The sequence below is a fragment of the Rhinatrema bivittatum genome, chromosome 13, assembly GCF_901001135.1.
Source record: "Rhinatrema bivittatum chromosome 13, aRhiBiv1.1, whole genome shotgun sequence".
In the NCBI taxonomy this organism is placed as follows: Eukaryota; Metazoa; Chordata; class Amphibia; order Gymnophiona; family Rhinatrematidae; genus Rhinatrema; species Rhinatrema bivittatum.
In genome coordinates this window covers 9427869-9453257 of record NC_042627.1, presented here as the reverse complement: position 1 = coordinate 9453257, position 25389 = coordinate 9427869, and the positions used below count along the sequence as shown (strand labels likewise).

Below are 25389 nucleotides of genomic sequence, written 5' to 3'. Positions count from 1 at the left end.
TTAACAGATTTTTTTAATGCAACATATAGCTTATGGAAGTTTGAACAATACTTGTTAGTTTTTCATGCTTTCACCGAAGAAATTTCTTTACTTCTCCAAATGTTCTAGTAATGTTCTTTTGAGAATACAACAAATGTCATACTTGGTCCATCGAACCCTGCATCTTATCTCTGACATTGCCTCGGGTATAAATTTAGATCGTACGCCCTCTGGGGAATAGGGAAATACCTACAGAACCTGAATGTAATTCACTTTGAAGTGCCTGAAAAAGTGGAAGGCGGAGACCATCCTCATCATCGATTCTTTGGATGAGGGAGGTCCATCGAAGCCGGTGGCACTGCCTCCGGTGCCATCCCTGCAGCCGGCTTTTTCTGAGTCCATGCTGGATCCCTCGAAGCCCTCGGTGCCCTGGGGCTGGGGCATGGTTTGGGCTCCCCCACTGGTGACCCTGGGTGATCTCAGCAATGAGGACACACCATATGACCCGTGGGGGGAAGATGCCTTCAAGTTCTCTTCTGCTGACTCTGAGGCCCTGCCCTCCGAGCCGTTGCCTCCAGAAGTGCGACGCAGATCCCCTCCCAAGGACCTGACATTTGCAGGCTTTGTGCGGCCATGGTGGAATCCATTCCCTTTCAGCTCCTGATGGAGGAGACGCCAGGCACAAGATGCTAGAGGTTCTCCAGTTTGTGGATGCGCCTAAAGAGGTGGTGGCTGTTCCAGTCTATGTGGACAGCATCTGCACCCAGGGTCACTGGTCCGCTCAGGAAGTGCAGTGTCAGATAAACTTCCTGGAGCGCTGGGCAATCTGAAATGCTCTTTAGGCTTTTTGAGATCGCCTTGCAAATAAGGTGGTCCTCATCCTGACCGACAGCCAAGTGGCAATGTGGTATCTCCACAAGCAGGGAGGCACTAGGTCGTTTCTCCTCTGCCAGGAGGCGGTCCAAATCTGGTCATGGGCTCTGTCCCAGGGAATTCGGCTTCGAGCCATATACCTGCTGGAGTTAGAGAATGTGATGGTGGATGACTTGAGCTGTTCCTTCTGCCTCCACGAGTGGTCCCTGAAGAGGGTGATTTTAAGGCTTCTGGACCTCTCAGATGATGTGTCTTGGGTCCTGGTGGCACCAGGAAGCCTTCCAGTAGGAAGTCTTATGGCCTAAAGTGGAGGAGGTTCTCCGTTTGGTGTGAGTAACACGGCTTGGATGTGTTCTCTTGCTCTACACCAGAGTTACTTGATTACCTACTGCACCTCTTGGAGGCTGGTCTAAAGACCACTCTGTTAGGGACATCTCAGTGCTATTGGGGCCTACCTCCAAGGGGTGGATGGTTTACCCATCTCTGTTCAACCTATCGTGGTGCGATTTATGCAGAGTCTACTTCAGCTGAAGCCTCCCCTAAGGCCCCCTGTTGTGTCCTGGTACCTCAAAGTGGTCTTGGCCCAGCTTATGAAGGCTTCTTTTGAGCCTTTGTGTGCCTGTGACCTGAAGTACCTGACCTGGAAGGTCATCTTCTTGGTGGCAGTCACCTCGGCGTGTAGGGTCAGAAAACTTCAGGCCTTGGTGTCATATCCACTTTACACAAAGTTTTTTCACACTAGGGTGGTTCTGCACACACACCCTAAGTTCCTCCCTAAAGTGGTAACGGATTTCCATCTTAACCAGACAATCGTCCTACCCACATTTTTTCCCAAGCTTCATTCGCACCAAGGCGAACTTGTTCTGCAGTGCATGGATTGCAAGAGAGCCTTAACCTTCTATCTGGAGCGGACAGCAGGCCACTGTGTACATAAACTACTCCCTGAGGATTTCTGGGGACACTGACCTTGCAACAACCTGAAATCACAAGGTTCTTGGAAAGGCATTCACAGAGCAGTTTACTAAGCATACTGGAATCCTATAGCTGCTCACTTATCTGGGTCACTAATCCATCACAAAAACACAGTGTTAATAAACCGGTTTCTATTTATTAAAATGGATTTGCAATGAACTAAAAAAAGGCTTGAAAAATTGCAAACATACAGGTCAAAAAGTAAAGGAATTTTCACAGTAACACTAACTATTATACTTAAATCAGTTTGTTTACAGAGTGAAATGCATCTTTCTCAGTCATCTGAGGATTTTGAGTAACGCTTTGCTGTCAATCCATAATTGTGAATCCCAGCTGAAATGGGTCTCTCTCAGCTATTTCCAGCTGTCACTCTCTCAACCAGTTCTAGCTATCTCTCTAACTGACATTCAGCATTAGTAATGTCATCAGCTTGTTCTGCCTCTGGAATTCATCCTCTCAGCTCCAGTTCAGGTGCCAATGGAACACTACATTTTTATACTGCAACCTGCTGTTCAGCTCAAAATTGTCAGAAAACTATTCTGAAAGGCAGTTTTATATGGCAGTCAAATAATATTAATAGTTAAAACTTCTGTTTTGCCACACCCTATAACTGATTCCCAGATGATTAGGGGTATCTTTCTTTACTTCAGTTGACTGGTTAATATTTTCTTGGATCCTGGTTCTTTCCTTGGTTGCTGCATAGCTGGTTATTAAAGGCAAGAGCCCTGCTTCCCAGGCATACCTAGGTTCAAGGACCTGGCAACCCTAACAGCAGCAAGCCTTTTTGCAGTACAGTTGGCAAGATGACTTGTTATGATAAGAAAAAAAGAGTTTCAGGTGAAATCGTTTTTAAGATATTTCTTATATGGAAGCTTTTTGCAAGCTGCGTTAAAGCTGTTGTGTCAACACTGTTAAGATGGAGGTGCAGTTGACATTTTTGTTGGCATCAAAACTGTTTTATAGTAACAATATTGATTTTACAATATAATTGATATTGATTTTTTCATGAACAGAGTTGCATGTGTTGTAAATATCAGTAAAGCTAATATAAAAATTGCCAACAAGAATATAAATAGCAGCTATTGCATATAAATAACATGGATGGCAAAATACACTGGTTGATACACTTTAAATAACACTTATACTAATATCCACATAAAGAAACCATTAAGTTATTGGTGTTAGTTAATTCAAAATGGGGTAGATTTTCAAAGGGGTACGTGCGTAAGATACATGCGTACCCCCCGAAAACCTACCCCAAACCCTCCCCTGCGCGCGCCGAGCCTATTTTGCATAGGCTCGGCGGCGCGCGCAAGCCCCGGCATGCGTGTAAGTCCCGGGGCTTGCATGGAGGGGCGCGCCGTTTCGGGGGCATGTCCAGGGACGTGGTTCCGTTCCAGAGGCGTGACAGCGGCCCCTGGACCAGCCCCCGGACCGGAACATGCAGCGCGGCAGCCGGCCCAGCGCGCGTAAAGTTACGCCTGCTTCCAGCAGGCATAACTTTCGGGATAAAGGTAGGGGGGAGGTTTAGATAGGGCCGGGGGGGTGGGTTAGGTAGGGGAGGGAACGGAGGCAGGCTGCGCGGCTCAGCGCGCGCAGGCTGCCGATTATGGGCAGTCTTGCACGCGCCGACCCTGGATTTTAATGGATACGCGCGTATCTATTGAAATCCCGCGTATTCTTGTTCGCGCCTGGTGCGCGAACAAAAGTATGCGTGTGCGCAGATTTATAAAATCTGCCTCAATATGTTTTATGAAATCAATACTTTTTATGTATTAGGAGAACTCTTAGTTTTTTGTTTTTGTCCTACTTTTGATTTCTTATTAGGTACTGTTAATAGACTCATTGATTATTTGATAGATGCTATTCTTTGCAAAACCATGTGAATCAGAGAAAATTCACTATATATCTAAACTTGATTCAGCTTGACACTATGCTAACAAGATAGAGTAAACAGCCTATGCAAAATGTCATCAGAGTTTGTCAGTATGCTTTGTTTTATTTTTTGATTTTATGAATGTAAAACTGTAATCTGCCTAGAGTTTTATGACCATGTGGAAAGAAATCAGTAGAACTAGGGGTCACGTAATGAAACTCCAGGGATGATGACTCAGAACCATGTCAGGAAATATTTCTTCACGGAGAGGGTGGTGGATGCCTGGAATGCCCTTCTGGAGGAGATGGTGAAGACAAAAATGGTGAAAGATTTCAAAGAGGCATCCTCTCTAAAGGCTAGAGGATGGCAATGAAGAAAAGACTGCATGGCATGGCAGTTACTACCCTTAACCAATAAGCCTTCATACTGTTGATGCAACTCCATTATTGCTCTCTGCTTTAACGGCAGGGGGGGAAAAGAGGAAAAGTGGAATTAGATTCAGACAGTAACCAACATAGACAGTGGATTTTACAGTCTAGGAAAACAAATAAGCATGGGGGGAAAACAAGTATGGGGGTAACTTGCTGATGTAGCTGTTACTACCCTTAATCAATAAGCCAGATACTTTGGATGCAACTCCAAGCACAGGGAATTGGACTTGGACAGCAACTAATAAGAGCCCTGATTTTGATGGTTTGGGGAAACTAAGTAAGGGGGTGACTTCTGTGGTGCAGCAGATGCTATCTGTTGGGTTTGAGGGGCCCCGTGGGGAACCACAGCGATAGGCTAGACTCAGAGAGCAGACACTGGAGATGAAAAGCTTTATTGTACTGCTGTAGATAGATGGTAATTGTGCAGGAAGAGATGGCACTGAAGTCCAGCAAAGTGCCAATACGCTCAGACAGTCTCAGATGTAGAAGTCTCACCCAGAAGTACAAGGTTGGTAATGTTCCGCAGAGCGGGATAAGCCGAACATGGTGGGTGGAAATGGAGAAGCTGGATCATAGAGGGTACTCACTGAAGAGTAGTGCAGGAATCCTCCTGGTAGATGATGAAGGTGGGACCCGAGGTCCGTGGTGCAGGATACTCTGAGCTGGATAGGCCCTCGAGGAGCGAGTACGTGGAAGCGCAGAAAATCCTGAAAAGAGAAGAGTGACCCCTGAGGAGCGGTTGTCTAGATTAGGAGAAACCCCGAAGGGTAGTTAGAAGCGAGAGACCCCCGAGGAGCAGGTGCCCAGAGCTTCTTCAGGAGCAAAATACCCTGGAGAGTAGCGAGGAGTCTAAGCGTGCAGCTTAGAAGCGGTCACAGTAGCTAAACCGAAGTCCTTGCTAACTCGTTCGTTAGGATCGGAGCGGAGGCTAAAATACTGGGCACCTATCTATACCTAAGCATCTTGAACAAATGAGGGAAACATTCAAGATGATTTCCCTAGGCATCTTGATTATATTTATTTCAATAGGAGATTGGCTAGGTCTGCTGGATCCCAAGGACGCATATACTCAGATCCGGAGTCATAGGAAGTATCTCAGGTTTATAATAGGGAAACCCCATTTCTTGTACTGCATAACAATGTTTGGCCTTGCATCAGCACCACAAATATTTACCAAATGTCTAGCCATGGTACCAGCATACCTTTGCAGACTGGGAATGAATGTTTCCCTATCGGGCGATTAGCTGGTCAAAAGTGCATCAGATGCAAAATCATCCGGTTGTTGGAGTTGCTGTTTTCATTCCATCCAAGTCCATCACTTCAATTTCAATTTTTAGGAGCTCTGCTAGACTTGACTCTGGTAAAAGCCTTTCTTTTCACAGAAAGGATCATCGCCTTAATGCCTGTTGTGAAAGGAGTAATGATGAGTCAGCAGACATCGGCTTGGAACATGTTGAGAATATTGGTTCTTGTAATCTCAAAACTTCATTCCATTCCTACAGCATGTTTCCATATGAGACAGGCACAGTGTACCCTAAGATCCTAGTGTCTGCAAGCCACTGAAGGTCTTCAGGAGTCTGTTCATGTCACACAACAGCTCATGAACTCTCTCCTGGTGATTGGTTCATTTGAATTTGGCCAGGATTCTACTTTCGAAATCCCTCTTCACTAGTTAGCCTAACTATAACTGAAGAGCGCCCTATACGATGGTAAAGATGCCTGCCTAGTAAGAGCATGAATTGAGCTCTAGAAGTTTCAGAAAAGAGATCCGTCCCAGGCTCCGTCAGATGACATCACCTACTTGTGTGAACCGGTATCTATGGAGAGCACTTATGACAGTTAAGCTGCTGCTATCTGCTGCTTCTCATAAATTGCTGGAACTGTATTGCTACATATTCAATATGCAATGTCAACAGAGTACTTAAGCTGAAATAAATTCAGTAAATATTGATGCCTCAGAATTCATTCCAATTTGTTATATATTTAACTAAAAAACATTTCTGACATTGTGAACCTTCCAGTAAGTTTTGTCCCTACAACCCAGTGTACCCTGTCTGTATGATTTTATTATAGTATTAATTTGTTGTACTCCAGAATTGTTTTACCTGTGTGTAACTTGAACAGCCCGTTTTTTTTCTGTCCAGTTCCATTAGACTTTGCAGAATTCATTGGCTAGCAGTGATGGTCTTTGTGCAAACCTACGTTATCTTAATTGACTCTGCTCTAAAATCCAGTCACTATGAATATGATGCTCAGGATTTAAAGTACATTGATTAGAAATGTATTTAGTATGTCTGTTGATTTTTTTTCAGGCAAGAAAAGTTCTTGACTGAGTCATCTTTCATGGGTTTACCTTTGCTATATCTTTGTTCTTATTGGGCCAGATGTAATAATGTGTGCTCAATAAAGCGCACATTTTTACCTGCAACTGAACGCACATTCTTTGTGTACAAACTGTTCTTCTGACATAGCAAGGAGTTTTGTGTATGTAAAACTTCACATTGCTTAGCACCCTCGCATGGACATCTCATGCTAATGAAGACATGAACTATTTCCCTCCAATGCACAGAGATGCGCTGGCTTTTCTCATGTCTTCTTAGTTGGAAAATCTACTCATTGTCAGAAATGGAGTAAAGTTTCCAGCACTTGTATCAGTATATGGGCAGAAGCAGGAGTTCCAACACCAGGACCCATAGTCATTCTAGACCAACAACTGAACCTAAAAAAAACATATCAGTTCCATCCGCAAAGAGGGGTTCTTCAAGCTCAATGTCCTAAGAAAAACTTAGACCCCCTCCTCCACTATCATGATTTCCCAACTATTATCCAGGCCACTCTATCGTCAAAGCTTGATTACTGTAACTCCCTTCTCCTTGGACTCCCCTCCTCTACCATTAAACTCTTACAAATGTTCCAGAATGCTGCAGCCAGGGTCATCACAAACACACGGAAATCCGATCACATCACCCCCATCCTCAAAGACCGCCATTGGCTCCCCGTCCCATCCCGCATCCTCTTTAAAACTCTATCCATAATTCATAAGTCAATCTACTGCTACAACTCTAACTGGCTTGATGAACCCTTTCACCTCACTCGCTCTGACCGGCCCACCAGGGCCATCAACAAAGGGACCCTCACTGTACCCTCCCTTAAAAAAGCCCACCTGCCTTCCACCAGGGACCGCGCAATCTCCATCGCAGGCCCTAGGCAATGGAACTCCCTCCCAACCGAGCTCAGACTCGAACCATGCTACTCTAAATTTAGGAAGAAACTGAAGACCTGGCTCTTCCGACTAGCCTATCCAAAATAGACCGTGTCTGTAGTCCCTTCTCCACCTTTAATACACGCCTGCACACATCCTGACACAAGCCAACACTTCATCCTTGCGATGCACCTCTCATACACTCCTATAATCTCATTGTATATAAGTTACTCTCCCATATAAAGTTACCACCGTTGCTATTTTGCATTCCTCTGCAATCTTCCTCCTGCTTCCCCTTGTTCTCCCGCTCCCTCTCCCCCTGTTCTTTCTACTTTTCCAGCTTTTAGTTACAATGTAAACTGGTATGACGTTTGTACACTAATGTCGGTATATAAAAATTTTAAATAAATCTGTATACACAAAGCATGTTTTTGTGCGTAAAATATGATTTATTTGCGCAAAACATAATTTGTGCTCATTTTGATTTTATACTTGTGTGTATTATAGAAATTCTCCCAAGTAAATGTGTGCTAAATCATAATTTAGGCACAGCAAGCATGCTTTGTGTACACAGATGCACATATAATTATATAAATTCGCATACTATTAACTTATTGCTTCAGAAGTTAAATACAAATTTAAGAAGCTCAATTTTAGCTCACAGTTTTAATATTTTCCTTAAGTTAGCCCTGTTGTGAGATCCTGTTTGTTACTTTACTTAATCACTGCTTGCAAACTTTGAAACTCATGTAATATGGTTAATAATCCTAGTATCAGCTGGGTGACCCCGTGGTATTTTATAACTGTTGATCATACAAATATTGACTGGTTCACCTGTATTCTTTTGTATCTGACTTGTATTGTAACTATTGTTAGTTCACAGCAGAAGATTTTAGGATCCCTGAGAATCTCTCCCAGCAAGAAAATTCAACTTCCTCCAATGTGTCTCCTGAAATCTCTACCATTCTTGGAGATCCAGTTTCAGAAAGCCTAAAGATCGATTTGCCTCTCTCAACGTGTGCCAAAACTCCAACTCCAACTGAAAGTCCAACTCCAACTCCATCTGAAAATCCAACTCCAACTCCATCTGAAAATCCAACTCCAACTGAAACACTGGAAAGTGAAATGGATCCCTCCGATCTTACAAATGTGAGTGCCAGCAGATTGGTAAGAACACATTCAAAGAATTTCTGAATAGATAACATTATTAATAATTGTACTGTTTGTATTTTTATTTGAACCTAGCCACGAAACAAAGCTTTAGATTTTTCACCTAATGTAATAATACTGAATAAACAAGAAACGAATAGGGATATGTTGTAACAATGGTAAAAATTTGAACTTATTTATATACAGTGGCTTGCAAAAGTATTTGACACCCTAAAAAGTCAGCAGATTTGTGCAGATTACAAATGATATGCATATTGTTCCAGACAGTATTTTATTGCAAACCAATATGTTTTTAAAATTAATTTTCAAAGTCACAATTCATTATTTCTCTGCATTCTTCGTAAAAAAAAAAAAAACCCAAAACAAAAAACAAAACAAAACTGAAAAATGCTCCATGCATAAATATTCAACCCCTTCAGACTAATACTTTGTAAAATCGCGTTTTGCTGCAATAACAGCTTTAAATTTGTTGGGGTAAGTTTCTACCCATTTTGCAAACTGGGAGTGAGTTTTGCCCATTCTTCCTGGCAGATTTGCTCCAGGTTGGTTGGATGACATTTTCAAATAGTGACACAGATTCTCGATTGGATTGAGATATGGACTTTGACTTGGCCATAGTAGAACATTCACCTTTTCTGTTCAACCACTCCTGTGTTGCTTTGGCCTTGTGCTGGGGATCATTGTCCTGCTGAAAGGTGATCTTTCTCCCAAGTTTTAGTTTTTTAGCAGATTGAAGAGGTTGTCTTGCAGTATCTCCCTGTCTGTTGCATCATTCATACATCCTTTAATTTTAACAAGATGCCCATTCCTCACTGAGGGAAAGCATCCCCACAACATGATGCTGCCAGCCCCATACTTTACTGTTAGGATGGTGTTTGCTGAGGCAGTGTTAAGTTTGTGCCACACATAGCGTTTTGAATTTTGGCCAGAAAGAAGGTATGTTGGCAGGCCTATGAAGATTGCATTGCAATAATGTAAAAAACAAACAAACCCAAAACAAAAACCAAGATCATGGCTTGAACTACAGTACAAAACTCATTTTCTTCTAATAATGGTTTTAAACTCTGAAACAGCTGAAGTTTATAGAAATCAGATTTAACCATTGCTTTAATTTGCCACGAAAAGATTAGACCAGAGTTAGTTTGAACACCAAAGCTCTTCAAACAAGATTGAATCGGCAGCACAACATTGTTAGCATAAAAAGTGGAAGGAATGGAATGCAAATTTGACCACTGAAGGGCCAAAATCTCAGTTTTAAAAAAGTTCAAAGCCAATTTGTTATTGAAGAGCCATTTCTATACTGCATATAGACAAATGAAGATCAGATATCAGCAAATGCTGATGTATGATCAATTGGATTGTATGGAGACATAAAACTATATGTCATCAGCATACAGTCTAAATACCACACACATTCTAGCCAATAATTTACATGTAGGAGACAAATAAGTGTTGAATAAAATGGCAAACAAGGCAGCTCCCATAGGAATGGAGTACCAGGTAGAAAATTAATTTCCAATCCTAAAATGTTGGGATCTCTCTAAAAAAAAAAAATAAGACTCAAACATTTATAAACAGTATTTGTGATACCCAACTCTCTTAAACAGAACAGGATCTCATGATCAATAGTATCGAACACAGCAGAACTATCAAGGACAAAAATGTATCCAAATGAAGTCTTGCCTTACAGATCTTCATGTTTTTGAAGGTTAATAAAGGTTAACCAGTAGATGTATACTGGGATTTTCAGAAGGCGTTTGACAAAGTTCCTCATGAGAGGCTTCTAAGAAAACTAAAAAGTCATGGGATAGGAGGCAATGTCCTTTTGTGAATTACAAACTGGTTAAAAGACAGGAAACAGAGAGTGGGATTAAATGATCAATTTTCTCAGTGGAAAAGGGTAAACAGTAGAGTTCCTCAGGGATCTGTACTTGGACCGGTGCTTTTCAATATATATATAAATGATCTGGAAAGGAATACGACAAGTGAGGTAATCAAATTTGTGGATGAAACAAAATTATTCAGAGTAGTTAAATCACAAGTGGATTGTGATAAATTTCAGGAGAACTTGCCAGACTAGAAGATTGGGCATCCAAATGGCAGATGAAATTTAATGTGGACAAGTGGAAGGTGTTGCATATAGGGAAAAATAACCCTTGCTTAGTTACACTATGTTAGGTTCCATATTAGGAGCTACCACCCAAGAAAGAGATCTAGGCATCATAGTGGATAATAAATTGAAATCATTGGCTCAGTGTGCTGCAGCAGTCAAAAAAGCAAACAATGTTAAGAATTATTATGAAAGGAATGGTGAATAAAACGGAAAATGTCATAATGCCTCTGTAGCGCTCCATGGTGAGACCACACCTGGAATACTGTGTACAATTCTGGTCACCGCATCTCAAAAAAGATATAGTGGCACTGGGGAAGGTACAGAGAGGGGGGACCAAAATGATAAAGGGGATGGAACAGCTCCCCTATGAGGAAAGGATGAAGAGGTTAGGACTTTTCAGCTTGAAGAAGAGACGGCTGAGGGGGGATATGATAGAGGTCTTTAAGATCATGAGAGGTCTAGAACGGGTAGATATGCATTGGTTATTTACTCTTTCAGATAAGAAAAGGACTAGGGGGTCAGTCCATGAAGTTAGCAAGTAACACATTTAAAACTAATCGGAGAAAATTTCTTTTCATTCAACACACAGTTAAGCTCTGGACTTTCTTGCCAGAGGATGTGGTTAATGCAGTTAGTGTAGCTGGGTTTAAAAAAGGTTTGGATAAGTTCTTGGAGGAGAAATCCATTAACTGCTATTAATCAAGTTGACTTAAGGAATAGCGACTGCTATGACTGGCATGAGTAGCATGGGATCTACTTAGTGTTTGGGTACTTGCTGGGTACTTGTATCCTGGATTGGCCACTGTTGCAACTAGGATGCTGAGCTTGATGGATCCTTAGTCTGATCCAGTATGGCAATTTCTTATGTTATGTTCCTCCACGCAAAAATAAGTCAATAATTGATAGCAGGAAGGTCTCAATACTAAGAGCTTTTCTAAAGCCAAACTGACAATGATCTAGACCTTAATGGTCTTTGACAACATTATTCAACTGCTTTAATACTAAAGATTCTAAAATATTAGCAAGAAATGGCAAAGCAGAGATAGGACAGTAATTTGAGATGTCAGCACCAACAAGTCCAGGCTTCTTTAAGAATGGTCTAACTGAAGCCTGCTTCAGAAGACCTGGAACATATTCTTCAGTTAATATTGGCTACTAGTGAAGGTGCAGCAATTTAACTACCTTTGAAATAAAAACATTGCAAAGATTCAAAACAGAATGGTGAGTTCACAGCAGAGACCACACTCGTTGCCTCCAATTTGGAGACAAGCTTAAAATTAGACCATTTCGCTGGCCCTATTGAACTGTGCTCTACTTCTGATATCAGACTGTTTTAGAAGCAGCTGAAAGCAATTTGTTTTAGGGAGGCCTTTGCAACAGAATTTGGTAACTGTGTTATAACTTGAATTATTTATTCAAACTGTTAAGATGGTATAAGTTATATTTATATTTATGCATGTTTTGTTTGTGGTTTTAATCTGATTTATACAAGTTGTTTGTTTTCTGTGCACTGCTTAGAACAAAGTTTTGCAAAAAAAAATGCAGTCTATAAATGTTTTAAATAAATAATAAACAAACATGTAGGTGATGTAACTCAAGCACTAGAGGTTGAAAATTAAAGCTGAGAGCTTAACTATTTTGGTGGTAAAAAAGTTCTTAAAATCATTGCAACTCAATTGTTTATTTGCTAGAATGTTTTCTAAAGAGGAATTATTGGAGGATATAGTTAAGGATTATACTAGACGAAAAGTTCTTTAGGACTGTTCCAAACCATTTGAAGTTGTTTGACAGAATTGAGAGCCTTTTTTGCTAATCAGAGCCTTATATTGAGACAAGTGAATCCTATAAACTTTGAGCTCTGCTACTGGTTGAGTATGATGCCAGCAACGCTCAAACTGGCACAATTTACAGCGAGCAGTGTGCATCTCACGAATACACAAGTTCCAATTGCTGACATGATGCTGATTATAGAGCTTCAAAGGGGAAATTGACAAGGGCCTCATTGACAGAGTTCCAAGAAGAAATGACATCTTTATCACTAGAGGGTTCAAAACTTTCTAACACAGAAGTTGAAGGATTGCCATTCAGATCTGAGTTGATAAAGGTCTTTTATAGCAAAACGAAGGGGAATGTTCAATGACTATAAAACTGCCAGAACAAGGATAATGAAATGTAATAAGTATCTGACCAAGGGATAATCTTATTCATGGTGTCCCTGGAGCATTATTAAATACTATATAGTTATCAAACACTAAGTCCAAAGTGTGACAAGTTCAAATTCAAACATGTTCTTATAGCACATACAACCTATTCAGTGAACTTATATACTTTATATATATATTGCATTTGGGGTGGGGCACCCGAGCTTTGAAGGTGAGAATATGCATGGATGGGCACAGTTTTCATCATATGAGATTGTCAGGAGTCCACTGCCACCTGGGAAATAGAATACAGTTCAGCAAGTAGACAGGTAATTCCTCTTCAGGTAACCTGCAGGCCAACAGTATGTAGGGCCAACAGCCTTGCAGACACAGAACAACCTGTCTGGAAGGTCCAGACCTATGTTTTCATTATAACAACCCCAGCTTTGCTTTGTTAGAGTAAGCCGAGGGGTGGAATTCGGGGGGGGGGGGGGGGGGATTCAGTTCATTTCAAGCTCATTATTTTGGCCAGGTGGATGGTAGTATACTCCTATCACTATTCTCTTCCCCAACACAGAAGGGAATTCTACCCATAAAAATTCAGTTGTACATTTAGTTTCATGCAGGATCTTTATCCTGTTGGACTCTGTGCCAGCCCAGACATAAAGCGCCACCCTGCCTGCCACCAAGATGCAAGATATAATTTTACCATTGGTTATCCTCTTTCCACCATGTCTCTGAGATGCCAATTAAGTCTGTCATCATTTTCTGCTATATACTCTAATTCTCCCATCTTACTTCTTAGACTTCTGGCATTAGCATACAAGCATTTCAAAGTGAGTTTTTTGTTTGTATTTACATTCTGCTTTTCAGTTGACCGGGATAAATTGGAATCTTTTAGCTCCGGTGGGTTTCTAATTATAGTCCTAATTATAGGCATTTGGACTACTTCTCTTATTATTGGAACCTCTCTGTTGGGATGCCCTAACTCTAATGCTTCATTAGTATCCTCTGAAGATACCTGCCGACAGTTGCTGAGCAACTGTCTGCTTTCCCCTTTGTTCTAGTTTAGAAGCTGTTCTATCTCCTTTGTAAAAGTTAGCGCCAGTAGCCTAGTTCCACCCTGGTTAATGTGGAGCCCATCCCTTTGGAAAAGACACCCCCCTTCCCCAAAAGGTTCCTCAGTTCATTACAAAACTGAATCCCTCTTCCTTGCACCATCGTCTCATCCACGCATTAGGACTCCGGAGCTCTGCCTGCCTCTGGGAACATGCACATGGAACAGGGAACATTTCAGAGAATGCTACCATGAAGGTTCTGGATTTCAGCTTTCCACCTTAGAGCCTAAATTTGGCTTCCAGAATCTCTCTCCCACAATTTCCTATGTTGTTGGTGCCTACATGTAGCATGACAGCTGGCTCCTTCCCAGCACTGTCTAAAGTCCTATCTAGGTGACGCATGAGGTCCGCCACCTTTGCACCAGGCGATCTTCATATTCAGTAGCTGCCCAGCTGTCTACATTCCTAATAATCAAATCACCAACTATGATGGCCGACCTAACCCTTCCCTCTTTGGTAGAAGCCCTGGGAGAGATTTCCTCAGTGCGAGAGGATGATGCACCACCTGGAGAGCAGGTCCTTGCTACAGGATCATTTCCTGCTGCACCAGGTTGATGCTTTCCGATCATGAGACCTTCTTCCTCCAAAAACACATAAACTGTTTGTTGCCTGACTTTCTGACTACCTATTTAAAACAAAACACATGAATACACTAAATAATATACCCCAATAGTTTACTTCTCCCCAGTACCTTATACGTTTTAAAAATTTCTCCAAGTAGTACTTACTGATTCTTTCCAGCCACCAGCAAGGTGGTCCTCTCCTCTCAGTGCTCCCACTGAATTGTGGCTTACTGAGCTCTTCCCTTGCAAAATATCTTGTGCTTCTAAGATAAATTAGTTCATAACAATACCTTTGGAGATTTACACTATAGTTAGTTGTCCTGAGTGACTCACTGCTGTCCTGATTAACAAATGTTAGTACCTAATCAAATCAATCACACTACTTTAACACCTTTCCAAGGTGAATAACTGAACATTTTTCAATCTTTTTACTTAGGCATACACTGCTTCTAGCTTATTTCTTTCTTCTGGCTACTTTTTTTTAATACAAACACAAAAACTTCTGTTTGATGCCTGACTTTCTGACTACCTATTTAAAACAAAACACATGAACACATGATCCCCGAGATATAATCCTCCCGTTCCTTTCCTAACTCTACCCTAGAAAGAGTATCCCAAATATCTCATGTCATTCTGTAACATATGTATCAAGTACTTTTTTTGCAATCTATTGTACACTTCTTGCACTCTGCACGACCTATGTTTAATCTGTTTATGTTGCTTGTTCTTTGAATGTTATTAGGATTTCTGTTAATAAGCCACTCAGTTGTGTACAGTCTATTATTTGTAATGAGTTGTTAAAATGTAAACCGGAGTGAAGGCAGCTTGCTATACCCCGGTATATAAAAGACTTTAAATAAATAAATAAATGAACACACAAAATAATATATCCCAATAGTTTACTTCTCCCCAGTACTTATAAGTTTTAAAAATTTCTCCAAGTAGTACTTACTGATTCTTTCCAGCCACCAGAAAGGTAATCCTCTTCTCTCAGTACTCCCACAGGACTAATAAATGTGAAAATAAATGCATAAATGACACAAAATATAGCTGATTTAAGCATAACTACCCCTGATTTAAGCATAACTACCTATAAGATCAATGTCAATAAATTTTTGTTTATTTATTTATTTATTATTTTTATATACCGACATTCGATCTGAGATATCACATCTGTTTACATTCAGGTACTGTAGGTATTTCCCTATCCCCAGAGGGCTTAAAATCTAAGTTTGTACCTGAGGCAGTGGAGGGTAAAGTGACTTGCCCAAGGTCACAAGGAGCCCACAGCAACCTGCCTGACATCCGTGAGGAAGGAAAAAGGCCAGGCTAGCCACAGCTCGAGTCTTTTATCTTCCTTTCCTCCTTCCCTCCTGAACTGCAGCCCCCCCTCCAGGAGAAAGCCCTTCAATGGGCTACCTCCACTTCTTGGTGCAGGAGAAGAGAGAGTGTTTCGACCCACACAAACCTGTGATGGCAGGAAGGAGTGGTGCTGACATAGCCACTGGTCGGACAGGCTGCAGGCTGAGGTGAAGAGATCCCTCCACTTCTCCCAAGTGCACCCTGATAATCCTCCTTCCAGGCTGCAGATACAGAGGCACCTGTGGTTACTTGTGGCACCCATGCATGTGGTCCGTTACTGCAAATTTCACACTTTCACAGATATCCCAACTGCCAGTAATAAGAGCTAGATCACTTGTAGGATATTGCTCTTTTCCATCAGTTTTTGTTGTTTTTCCCTCATTGGTTTCCATACTTAATCCAATACCTAGATTTCTTCTCCCCACCCACCCAACCACCCTGTGTGTTCGGTGTTAAGAACATAAGAACATGCCATACTGGGTCAGACCAAGGGTCCATCAAGCCCAGGATCCTGTTTCCAACAGTGGCCAATCCAGGCCATAAGAACCTGGCAAGTACCCAAAAACGAAGTCTATCCCATGCTACTGATGCTAGTAATAGCAGTGGCCATTTTCTAAGTCAGCTTGATTAATAGCAGGTAATGGTCTTCTCTTCCAAGAACTTATCCAAACCTTTTTTAAACACAGCTACACTAACTGCACTAACCACATCCCCTGGCAACAAATTCCAGACTTTAATTGTACGTTGAGTGAAAAAGAACTTTCTCCGATTAGTTTTAAATGTGCTACATGCTAATTTCATGGAGTGCCCCCTAGTCCTTCTATTATCCGAAAGAATAACCGATTTACATTTACCTGTTCTAGACCTCTCATGATTTTAAACACCTCTATCATATCCCCCCTCAGCCATCTCTTCTCCAAGCTGAACAGTCCTAACCTCTTTAGTCTTTCCTCATAGGGGAGCTGTTCCATCCCCTTTATCATTTTGGTTGCCCTTCTCTGTACCTTCTCCATCTCAACTATATCTTTTTTGAGATACGGAGACCAGAATTGTACACAGTATTCAAGGTGCGGTCTCACCATGGAGCGATACAGAGGCATTATGACATTTTCCGTTTTATTCACCAGTCCCTTCCTAATAATTCCTAACATTGTTTTTTGACTGTCGCAGTAAACTGAGCCGACTATTTCAATGTATTATCCACTATGACGCCTAGATCTGTTTCCTAGGTGGTAGCTCCTAATATAGAACCTAACATGTAACTATAGCATGGGTTATTTTTCCCTTTTGCATTTATCCACATGAAATTTCATCTACCATTTCGATGCCCAATTTTCCATTCTCACAAGGTCCTCCTGCAATTTATCACAATCCGCTTGTGATTTAACTATTCTGAATAATTTTGTATCATCTGCAAATTTGATTACCTCACTCATCATATTCCTTTCCAGATCATTTATAAATATATTGAAAAGCACGGGTCCCAGTACTGATCCCTGAGGCATTCAACTGCCCAGCCCCCTCCACTGAAAAAAATGTCCATTTAATCCTACTCTCTGTTTCCTGTCTTTTAACCAGTTTGTAATCCACGAAAGGACATCGCCACCTATCCCGTGTCTTTTTACTTTTCCTAGAAGCCTCTCACGAGGAACTTTGTCATATGCCTTCTGAAAATCCAAATACACTCAATCTACCGGTTCACCTTTATCTACATGTTTATTGACCCCCTTCAAAAAAGTGAAGCAGATTTGTGAGGCAAAACTTGACTTGGGTAAAGCCATGCTATCTTTGCTCCATTAAACCATGTCTTTCTATATGTTCTGTGATTTTGATGCATAGAACACTTTCCACTATTTTTCCTGGCACTGAAGTCAGGCTAACCGGTCTGTAGATTCCCGTATCACCCCTGGAGCACTTTTTAAATATTGGGGTTACATTAGCCACCCTCCAGTCTTCAGGTACAATGGATGATTTTAAAATAGGTTACACATTTTACTAATAGATCTGAAATTTCATTTTTTAGTTACTTCAGAACCCTGGGGTGCATACCATCCGATCCAGGTGATTTACTACTCTTCAGTTTGTCAGTCAGGCCTATCTCATCTTCTAGGTTTACTGTGATTTGGTTCAGTCCATCTGAATCATTACCCATGAAAACCTAACATCCTCTTCGGTAAACATCAAAGCAAAGAAATTGTTTAATCTTTCCACGATGGCCTTACCTTTTCTTAGTGCCCCTTTAACCCCTCGATCATCTAATGGTCCAAATGACTCCCTTGCAGGCTTTCTACTTCGGATATATTTTAAAATGTTTTTACACTGAGTTTCTGCCTCTACGGCCAACTTCTTTTCAAATTCTCTCTTAGCCTGTCTTATCAATGTCTTACATTTAACTTGCCAATGCTTATGCATTATCCTATTTTCTTCTGCAGGATCCTTCTTCCAATTTTTGAATGAAGATCTTTTGGCTAAAATAGGCTCTTTCACCTTTTCTCCATGCTGGGAATCGTTTTGCATTCCTTCTACCTTTCTTAGTGTGTGGAATACATCTGGACTGTGCTTCTAGGATGGTATTTTTTTAACAATGACCACGCCTCTTGCTGGTCTCTTGCTGGCCACAATTAGCCACCTCACGGGCTGATTCAGTAAAAGTCACGGGAGAGTGGGCAAGAGACCGCTCTCCCAGTGTGCACACAGGCCACTCTCCTGTGTGTGCGATTCAGTATTTAAATGAGGACCCGCGGTAAAAAGAGGCGCTAGGGACACGCGTCCCTAGCGCCTCTTTTTTGACAGGAGCAGCGGCTGTCGGCGGGTTTGACAACCGATGCTCAATTTTGCAGGCGTCGGTTCTCAAACCTGCTGACAGCCATGGGTTCGGAAACCGGACGCCGGCAAAATTGATGACCAGCAAGAGTCATCCTTTGGGTAGGTGTTAATTTCTGTAAGTAAAATGTGTGGCTTGGCTGCACATTTTACTTAGTGAATCGCACGGGAATAACTAATAGGGCCATCAACATGCATTTGCATGTTGCGGGCGCTATTAGTTTCGGGGGGTTGGACGCGTGTTTTCAACCCCTTACTGAATAAGGGGTAAAGCTAGCGCGTCGAAAACACGCGTCCAAACGTGGGTTACCAATGCGCTCCGCCGGAGCGCACTGTACTGTATCGGCCCGTTAAGTTAGTGAAAGAACTCTCAGGTACAAGAAAGGCTGCAGAGAATGAAGATGTCTATAACACCTCTTGCAAATGATGTTATTTTTAGAGAGTCCTCTCTAGATGTCTCTGCGAACTAAAAGCTGTTATTCTTCTAAAGGCTATGCAGATACTTAAAATGCTTGTGTGTTGAAACCATGAGAACTGTTAGCCCAAGGTCAGACCAGAAACCTGGGAGTAGCTTGGGGTGGAGGTAAACACCAGACAGTATCAAGCAGATGTGCTGGATTATGATAAAGACAGTAGGAGGGAAGGGGACTGTGCTCCAGCTTCAAGGAAGTCAGGATAAAAGTGAGCAGAGCTGTGAGAGCAGCAGTGTCGCTGTAACGTATTTCAGACTTCCGGAGCTGAACGGATTTATTCTTGGGCCCATTTTATCTGTCATTAAGAATGTAAGATTTGCTATCTTTATATGTATCTTTTAATACTTTTCTAGTTATTACTACTATTTGTTTGCAATCACCTCTCCAGTGCTTGCTGTTAACCATTTGTGGTGTTATCCTCTTGCTTAGTAAGTGCTGAAATAAATTTTCCATCTAATACCTGGATCTTGGTTTACTGACTCAGTGTATGTGTACATGTTTGTTTATGTATCGGAGAAGCCCCTCGGTTATCTCCCTCTTTCTTGAGAATTAGCCCCGAAGTATGCCTGTGGGAGTACGGGCAAGGCCCTCAATATATTCTGTGTGTGTGTGTGTGTGTACGGCCAGAACCTAGAACACCATGTCTTAGATTTGCAATACTGCCACACAACATAATGGAATGGAATGGAGGAGCAGGAGGGACTGGAGATCATTCCTGACCCGGAATGGGTAAGGGCTAGGGTAGAGCCTGAAGGCCAGTGAGGTCTTTAAGTGGTTTTTGTGGGCGAAGGGAGGGATCGAAATGAGACCCAGAGAGGTGGATTTTTTTTTTTTTTAATTTGCTGGTTAGTAATTTAGGGGTAGCTTGTACAGAGCAGTAGTTGTAACTCCCTTAAAAAAAAAATTAAAAACAAAAAGCTTACTGGGCATACTAGATGAATCATTTTGGTCTTTATCTGTCAACATTCATTATGTTACTATATTAAGAGAGAGACAGCATCCAGCACAAGCCTCTTCTACAGATGGATGAATGGAAGACAGTTTTCTCTGACAGGTCTTTTTTGGCTGGCAGTGCAATTTTCTTTTCCTACTACTTTGCCTTTACTTCTCTGTGCATCATGGTTTAAAAGGTTAACAAAGGAGGGATGCAAAATAGAACATTTGCTAACTTTAACATTTTCTTGACAGATTTTGGGCTTAAATATTAAGGTCTGCTTAAAGCATAAAGATAAATATCTCTGTAGGGAATTTTATCTAACTCAAGGTCAAAAAGGCTTTGGTTTGTATTTTCCCGCTGGGGCGCCTCTATGGGTGGCTTTAGATAATTACTTCATTGTTTAGACTCCAGATCGGTGCATCTAATAATCTGACATGGTGACAAAAGACCCCGTTTTCTCACTTCTACATGAGAAATATCAGATAGCTTTTTGCATTAATACATTTTACTTACGGTCTTGAAGCTCTTCGCCCTTTAACCTTCTGCTGGTGGTTTAGGCTCCTTAATAGGGCCCAGCAGGATATTGGAAAACTACTAGATAGTTTCTGGTGCACACTATTCAAATATTAATTTTAACACTTATTTTCTCCTTAGAAGGAAAGGTTTATTGTTGTAGACTTGCTGGAAAGAATTTTAACATTACCAGCACATTGGTTGTCTGCATCGAAATTATTCTTTAAAATATGTTTCTGAATGACTGCTGTATTGCTAATGCATAATGCCACAGATATCCTCCGGCTGTGCCTTGTCATTTATTACTTTGGTGAATATAGTAATGCCTTTGTAATACTCTGTGAAGTTAATCTGCATGTTCTTGAATGTTTTAATTTGTAAAGCACATTGTGTGAACATTAGTATGACCGGAGCCTGTCTTCTCACTTATTTAAAAATGCATGCTTTTAAAGGTAGCATGACTTGAGAAGCCGGTTGCCTCAAAAATGTTTGAAGTTTATATGTTGTTCTGTTTTTGCTAAAAGTTTTGTGCTGTGTTTTGCTGAAAATTTATATATTTTGGGTTTATTTTTTTCTGTATAGTCCATGGCAGAAGTCCTGGCTAAAAAAGAAGAGCTAGCAGATCGTCTAGAAAAAGCAAATGAAGAAGCCATTGCTAGTGCTATTGCAGAAGAGGAGCAGTTAACCAGAGAGATTGAAGCAGAGGAAAACAATGACATTAATATTGAGACTGACAATGAGAGCGACTTCTCGGTGAGTGCATACTGATGATTCATAGACAAGCATGTTCTCATATTTGTAACTGCACGTGGCTTATGATTTTATAGTTTTATATTTTCTTGAGCTGATTCAATAATATTAGTGCCGCTACGGAAAATGCCATAATGTTGTGGGGTTTTTTTTTGTTAGAAATGTGATATTTACTTTATCCCAGTTACCTAGAGGCCAATATTCAGTAAGCTGGTGAGCAGACAAGTTATCCAGCTAAAATACCAGATAACGTATCCCAGATATTCAGCGGGATAATCATCCCGCTGAATAAACTCAACTAAAGTTGTAGCTGGAGAACTTAAAAAACCTAACTGATTATGTTTGAATATAGCCTGTTATCTGGAATAGTGTGGCCGGAAAACCTGCTACTTGGCAAGATATCTTCAACGATATTTAAATTGGTCCCAATGGGCCGAGCAGTGCCAACCCTCCATAAAACTCCATTAAAAAATAAAATTTGTTGGGGGTGGGGATAGCAGATCATCCTACCCCTTCTTCCCCATGTTGTTAAAATTTTTTAATACCCCCACACCTGCTGCCCTTGCTCCCCCACCCTTTACCCACCCGCAACCAGTATAAAGTATATTCACTACCCGGCACTCCACCCGGAGCACAAAAACCCTTGCTGGGAATGAGGTAACCTCTTAATTGCTTCTGGTACTTCCAGTGCTATTATGGAAGTTACTATTAAAATGCATGCACTAAAGAATTTATAATGTCAGACAAAAATAATAGACCAGTACGGCACTGTGTGCTGTCGGAATGGCCAGAGAATAGATGCAGGCTAGGCTCTGGCTGTGTTTTCATGCACTTTCTTAACCCACAATGAAAAAGAAAACAGCTCTGCATACCTTTGCAGTTAATAAACAAAAACGTAGAATAACATTTAAGATCTCTTGAACTGGGCCTTCTCTAGGTTCTCTCATTCCCAGGACCTATTCCTTTCTGGGCCTGGCTAGATATACATCCTCCCAGCAGGCTCCACCTGGACCACAATTCCCTGTTGTCTAAGGCTTAAGCTGGACCAGACCAGACCCTTTAGTATTCTGGGGTTTTCTTGTGTATACCCCTTCACACCAGTTAATTTATAAAGGCAGATAATGCATGTAGGAAGGGGCCATAGAAAAGTCCTGATAGCAGAAAGCTTCTTACTGAAAGGGGCACACTAGCATTGTGGTTGATCTGAAGATAAAATGCAATATGCTGACTTCTGTCCCTGTGAATCCATTTTAGCAAGACTAGAGAACCCATAGCATATGAATCATTATGGTGGTAGAACAGTAGAACAGTACTGAGAAGGAATGGTAAAACAGAATGTAATTACTCTGCAGCATAAAGAAAGACAACGTGATTGCTGTTTGCCTTTTGTTGTCCTTTGATCTGTGTTTTACACTGAATTTAGTTCAATGCAGTTCTTTAAAGTTTGAAGTCATGTGGTAAAGCAAGTAGTTAAGAATATAATGAGCTTACACTATAAAACTCCTAAATCACACTAGTATTTTACTTTTTGGGAAAATGTGTTTGTTAATATATTTCTTTGCAATTCCTGCATCTCATATTAGGGGCTATGAAATGACGTAGAAAGAATTATTTCCTTTCTTTCTCTTTCAAAATCAAAAAAGATCTTCGTATCTCTTATCTTTCTGTCTTATTTTTATCATGACATGGTTTGCATATTGCATTGTTTAATATTGTCAGCTTTTCTTTGCTCCTTCTGTAAAAAATAGAGTAGACTCAGCAAAATAAAAAAAGGAAATATTAGATGAACTGCAGCCTTTAGACATCAAATAAAATAATAGTCTATTGGTTGCCTGGCCGATAAGAGTTAGGTAGAGGTTACTCTTTTCTGATTTTATTTTTCTTTTGAATCGGAAATATTTACAGAGAGACTGACTAACTAAGAGAAGGTGTAGATATTTGGAATTTGTATTCTTTGTGTTGGTTTCATTTTTAGATTAGCCTTGACCATATAAAAAGACATTAAACCTTGTTTTTATTTCTTTGGCACTATATTAGGCTAGCATGAGCAGTGGAAGCATTTCTTTCTGCGGCATGTCTTTGGACTGGAGCGATGTTCTGGCAGATTATGAAGGTAAGTTGTGTGGGTTCAGACACACATTTAAACACAAGGGAAAAGCAATATAAATAACTTTTAAATGTATTAATTTGTACAGTTGACTAAAAATACTAGTAGATAGCTAATATTGTGTGCTTGTCTTATTTCTTAATCAAAATATGCTTACTGAGATAGATTAAAGTGTTTTGTATCTGGTGTGGAAAGTAGCATCACTTAAAACATTTATGCATAGAGGGACGGTAAAAGTGAAATCTAAATATTACATTGGGATTAGCCTTGATTCTTTTAAAAGGTGCTATGAATTTTTTAGTCTCTTTTTTCCCCTCTTCTGTCTCTTTCCTGACCAGAAACCAGGAAATCCTTGTCCACACAGGAAGAAACTGAAACAGGTAAAGATAATTCAGTTTTTTTGCAGTATTTGGAAAGCATTGAAGCTCAACCAAATAATACAAGCTGTAATGCTGATGGCTGGGGTCAACTGACTTCTGGATGTTATCACTTTTCAAATTAAAGATGGGATTTTTAAAATCTCCTTTGGTCTTCTCTCATATGCATGGTGATATCCTGGTTTCTGTTCTTCAGCTGCTTTTTAGTAGAGCTTTGATTTGGAGCACTCATTTCTTATTTCATGTCTTCTGATGATCTGAATCATCCACAGGTGGGCCATTAATGGTAGTCTGTCTGCCACCTCTTATAATGTCCTAATTAAGAAATAGTTAGAATCCCACAGTCTGTGTAGAATAAAGTTTTTAGCCTATGAATATCTCACATGTAAAACTCACCTGGACCATTAAGGCCTGATTGGATCTCGAGCACCTTGGGGTACACCGGTAACACACAGAATTAAGATACAATATCACGATGGATGCTTAAGTATTTATAGAGAAGATATCACTAAATTTAGTTTTTCATTGCATATATTTTGTTCTATTAAAGATAACATTTACAAAATAATTGTTTTCTTACCGGTTTGTAGCTCGTGAATCATGGCGCCAGAATACGTCGTGGGGTGATATCGTGGAAGAAGAACCTGCTCGTCCCCCAGGACATGGGATTCACATGCATGAAAAACTTTCTTCCCCTTCTCGTAAAAGGTGAAATAATTTTTTTTTATTTACAACTTTTGTAATCTACTTTTTATAATCTGTTGATCATAGCAATGTGCAGCATATGCCAATAAAGTATTTTATTCTTGATTTTTAGCCAGATAGGGTCAGGCAAATCCTTCACTCTATCGTGCAATGCTATTTATGTTACTTTACCAATAAGACTAATGAGACTCTGACAGTAACTTTCAAACTGGCACGGGGGCGCGTATTGGTGCACGTACCTCGGCCCATGGCCAGAGATGCGACCGTTTTATAACATGCGCATGTGTTATAAAATAGCCTGGCTGCATGCACATGTGCACCAAATTTTAAGTGGGCACACACAAATCCCGCTTCTACTGCGTAAATAGAGGATTTTTAAAAGGCGTGCGCACTGACGCCATTCTCAGTTTTACCAGTTTGTCCCCAGTTCCTCCAGTTGAGCGAGAGGTCCTCCAACCCCCCCTCATAGTTTGATAGCCTTCACTGCTCCCAGATAGCCCCGAACTTAAAACCCCGCAGATCTGTTTATTTTTATTATTTTCTTTAACTTGCACGTCATCCATAGCAGAAGTAAAGTTACACGGTAGGGGGCCTCTGCGTGCGCCGGATCGCGTAAGTATTTTCGTGCAAATCTCCGGTTGATGTCCTGAAATGCCCACACCACACCGATGCCTTGTCCCTGTTTGAAAACTTCCAAGATGTGCTTGCTCCGAAAGATATGCGAGTATTTTAGCAGCTTTTAAAATCTGCTTAGCACGTGCGAGCCTGACATATCCGTGCATCCCCTAATTAACACGTAAGTCGGACTTTTAAAATTCACCTTTAATTGTTGCAAAATGCAGCAGCAAGGATAGTGACTGGTGGAAGATAATGGGAGTGAACCACCCCAATGTCAGCCTTACTA

The 25389-nt window shown here is 40.9% G+C and overlaps 1 protein-coding gene across 4 annotated transcripts in view; it reads left to right on the top strand.

The window, feature by feature from the left end:
- Positions 1-25389, top strand: part of SCAPER (S-phase cyclin A associated protein in the ER) — a 440399-nt gene that overhangs the window by 80331 nt on the left and 334679 nt on the right. Inside the window, exons 9-13 of one of the 4 annotated variants that reach the window (XM_029575228.1) lie at positions 8210-8482; positions 21129-21299; positions 23334-23409; positions 23742-23783; positions 24371-24488. In XM_029575228.1, the coding sequence (XP_029431088.1) occupies positions 8210-8482; positions 21129-21299; positions 23334-23409; positions 23742-23783; positions 24371-24488 (680 nt within the window). Of the gene's footprint in view, positions 1-8209; positions 8501-21128; positions 21300-23333; positions 23410-23741; positions 23784-24370; positions 24489-25389 lie in introns of all 4 variants that reach the window. The other 3 variants (XM_029575227.1, XM_029575230.1, XM_029575229.1) reach the window with 3 other exon arrangements.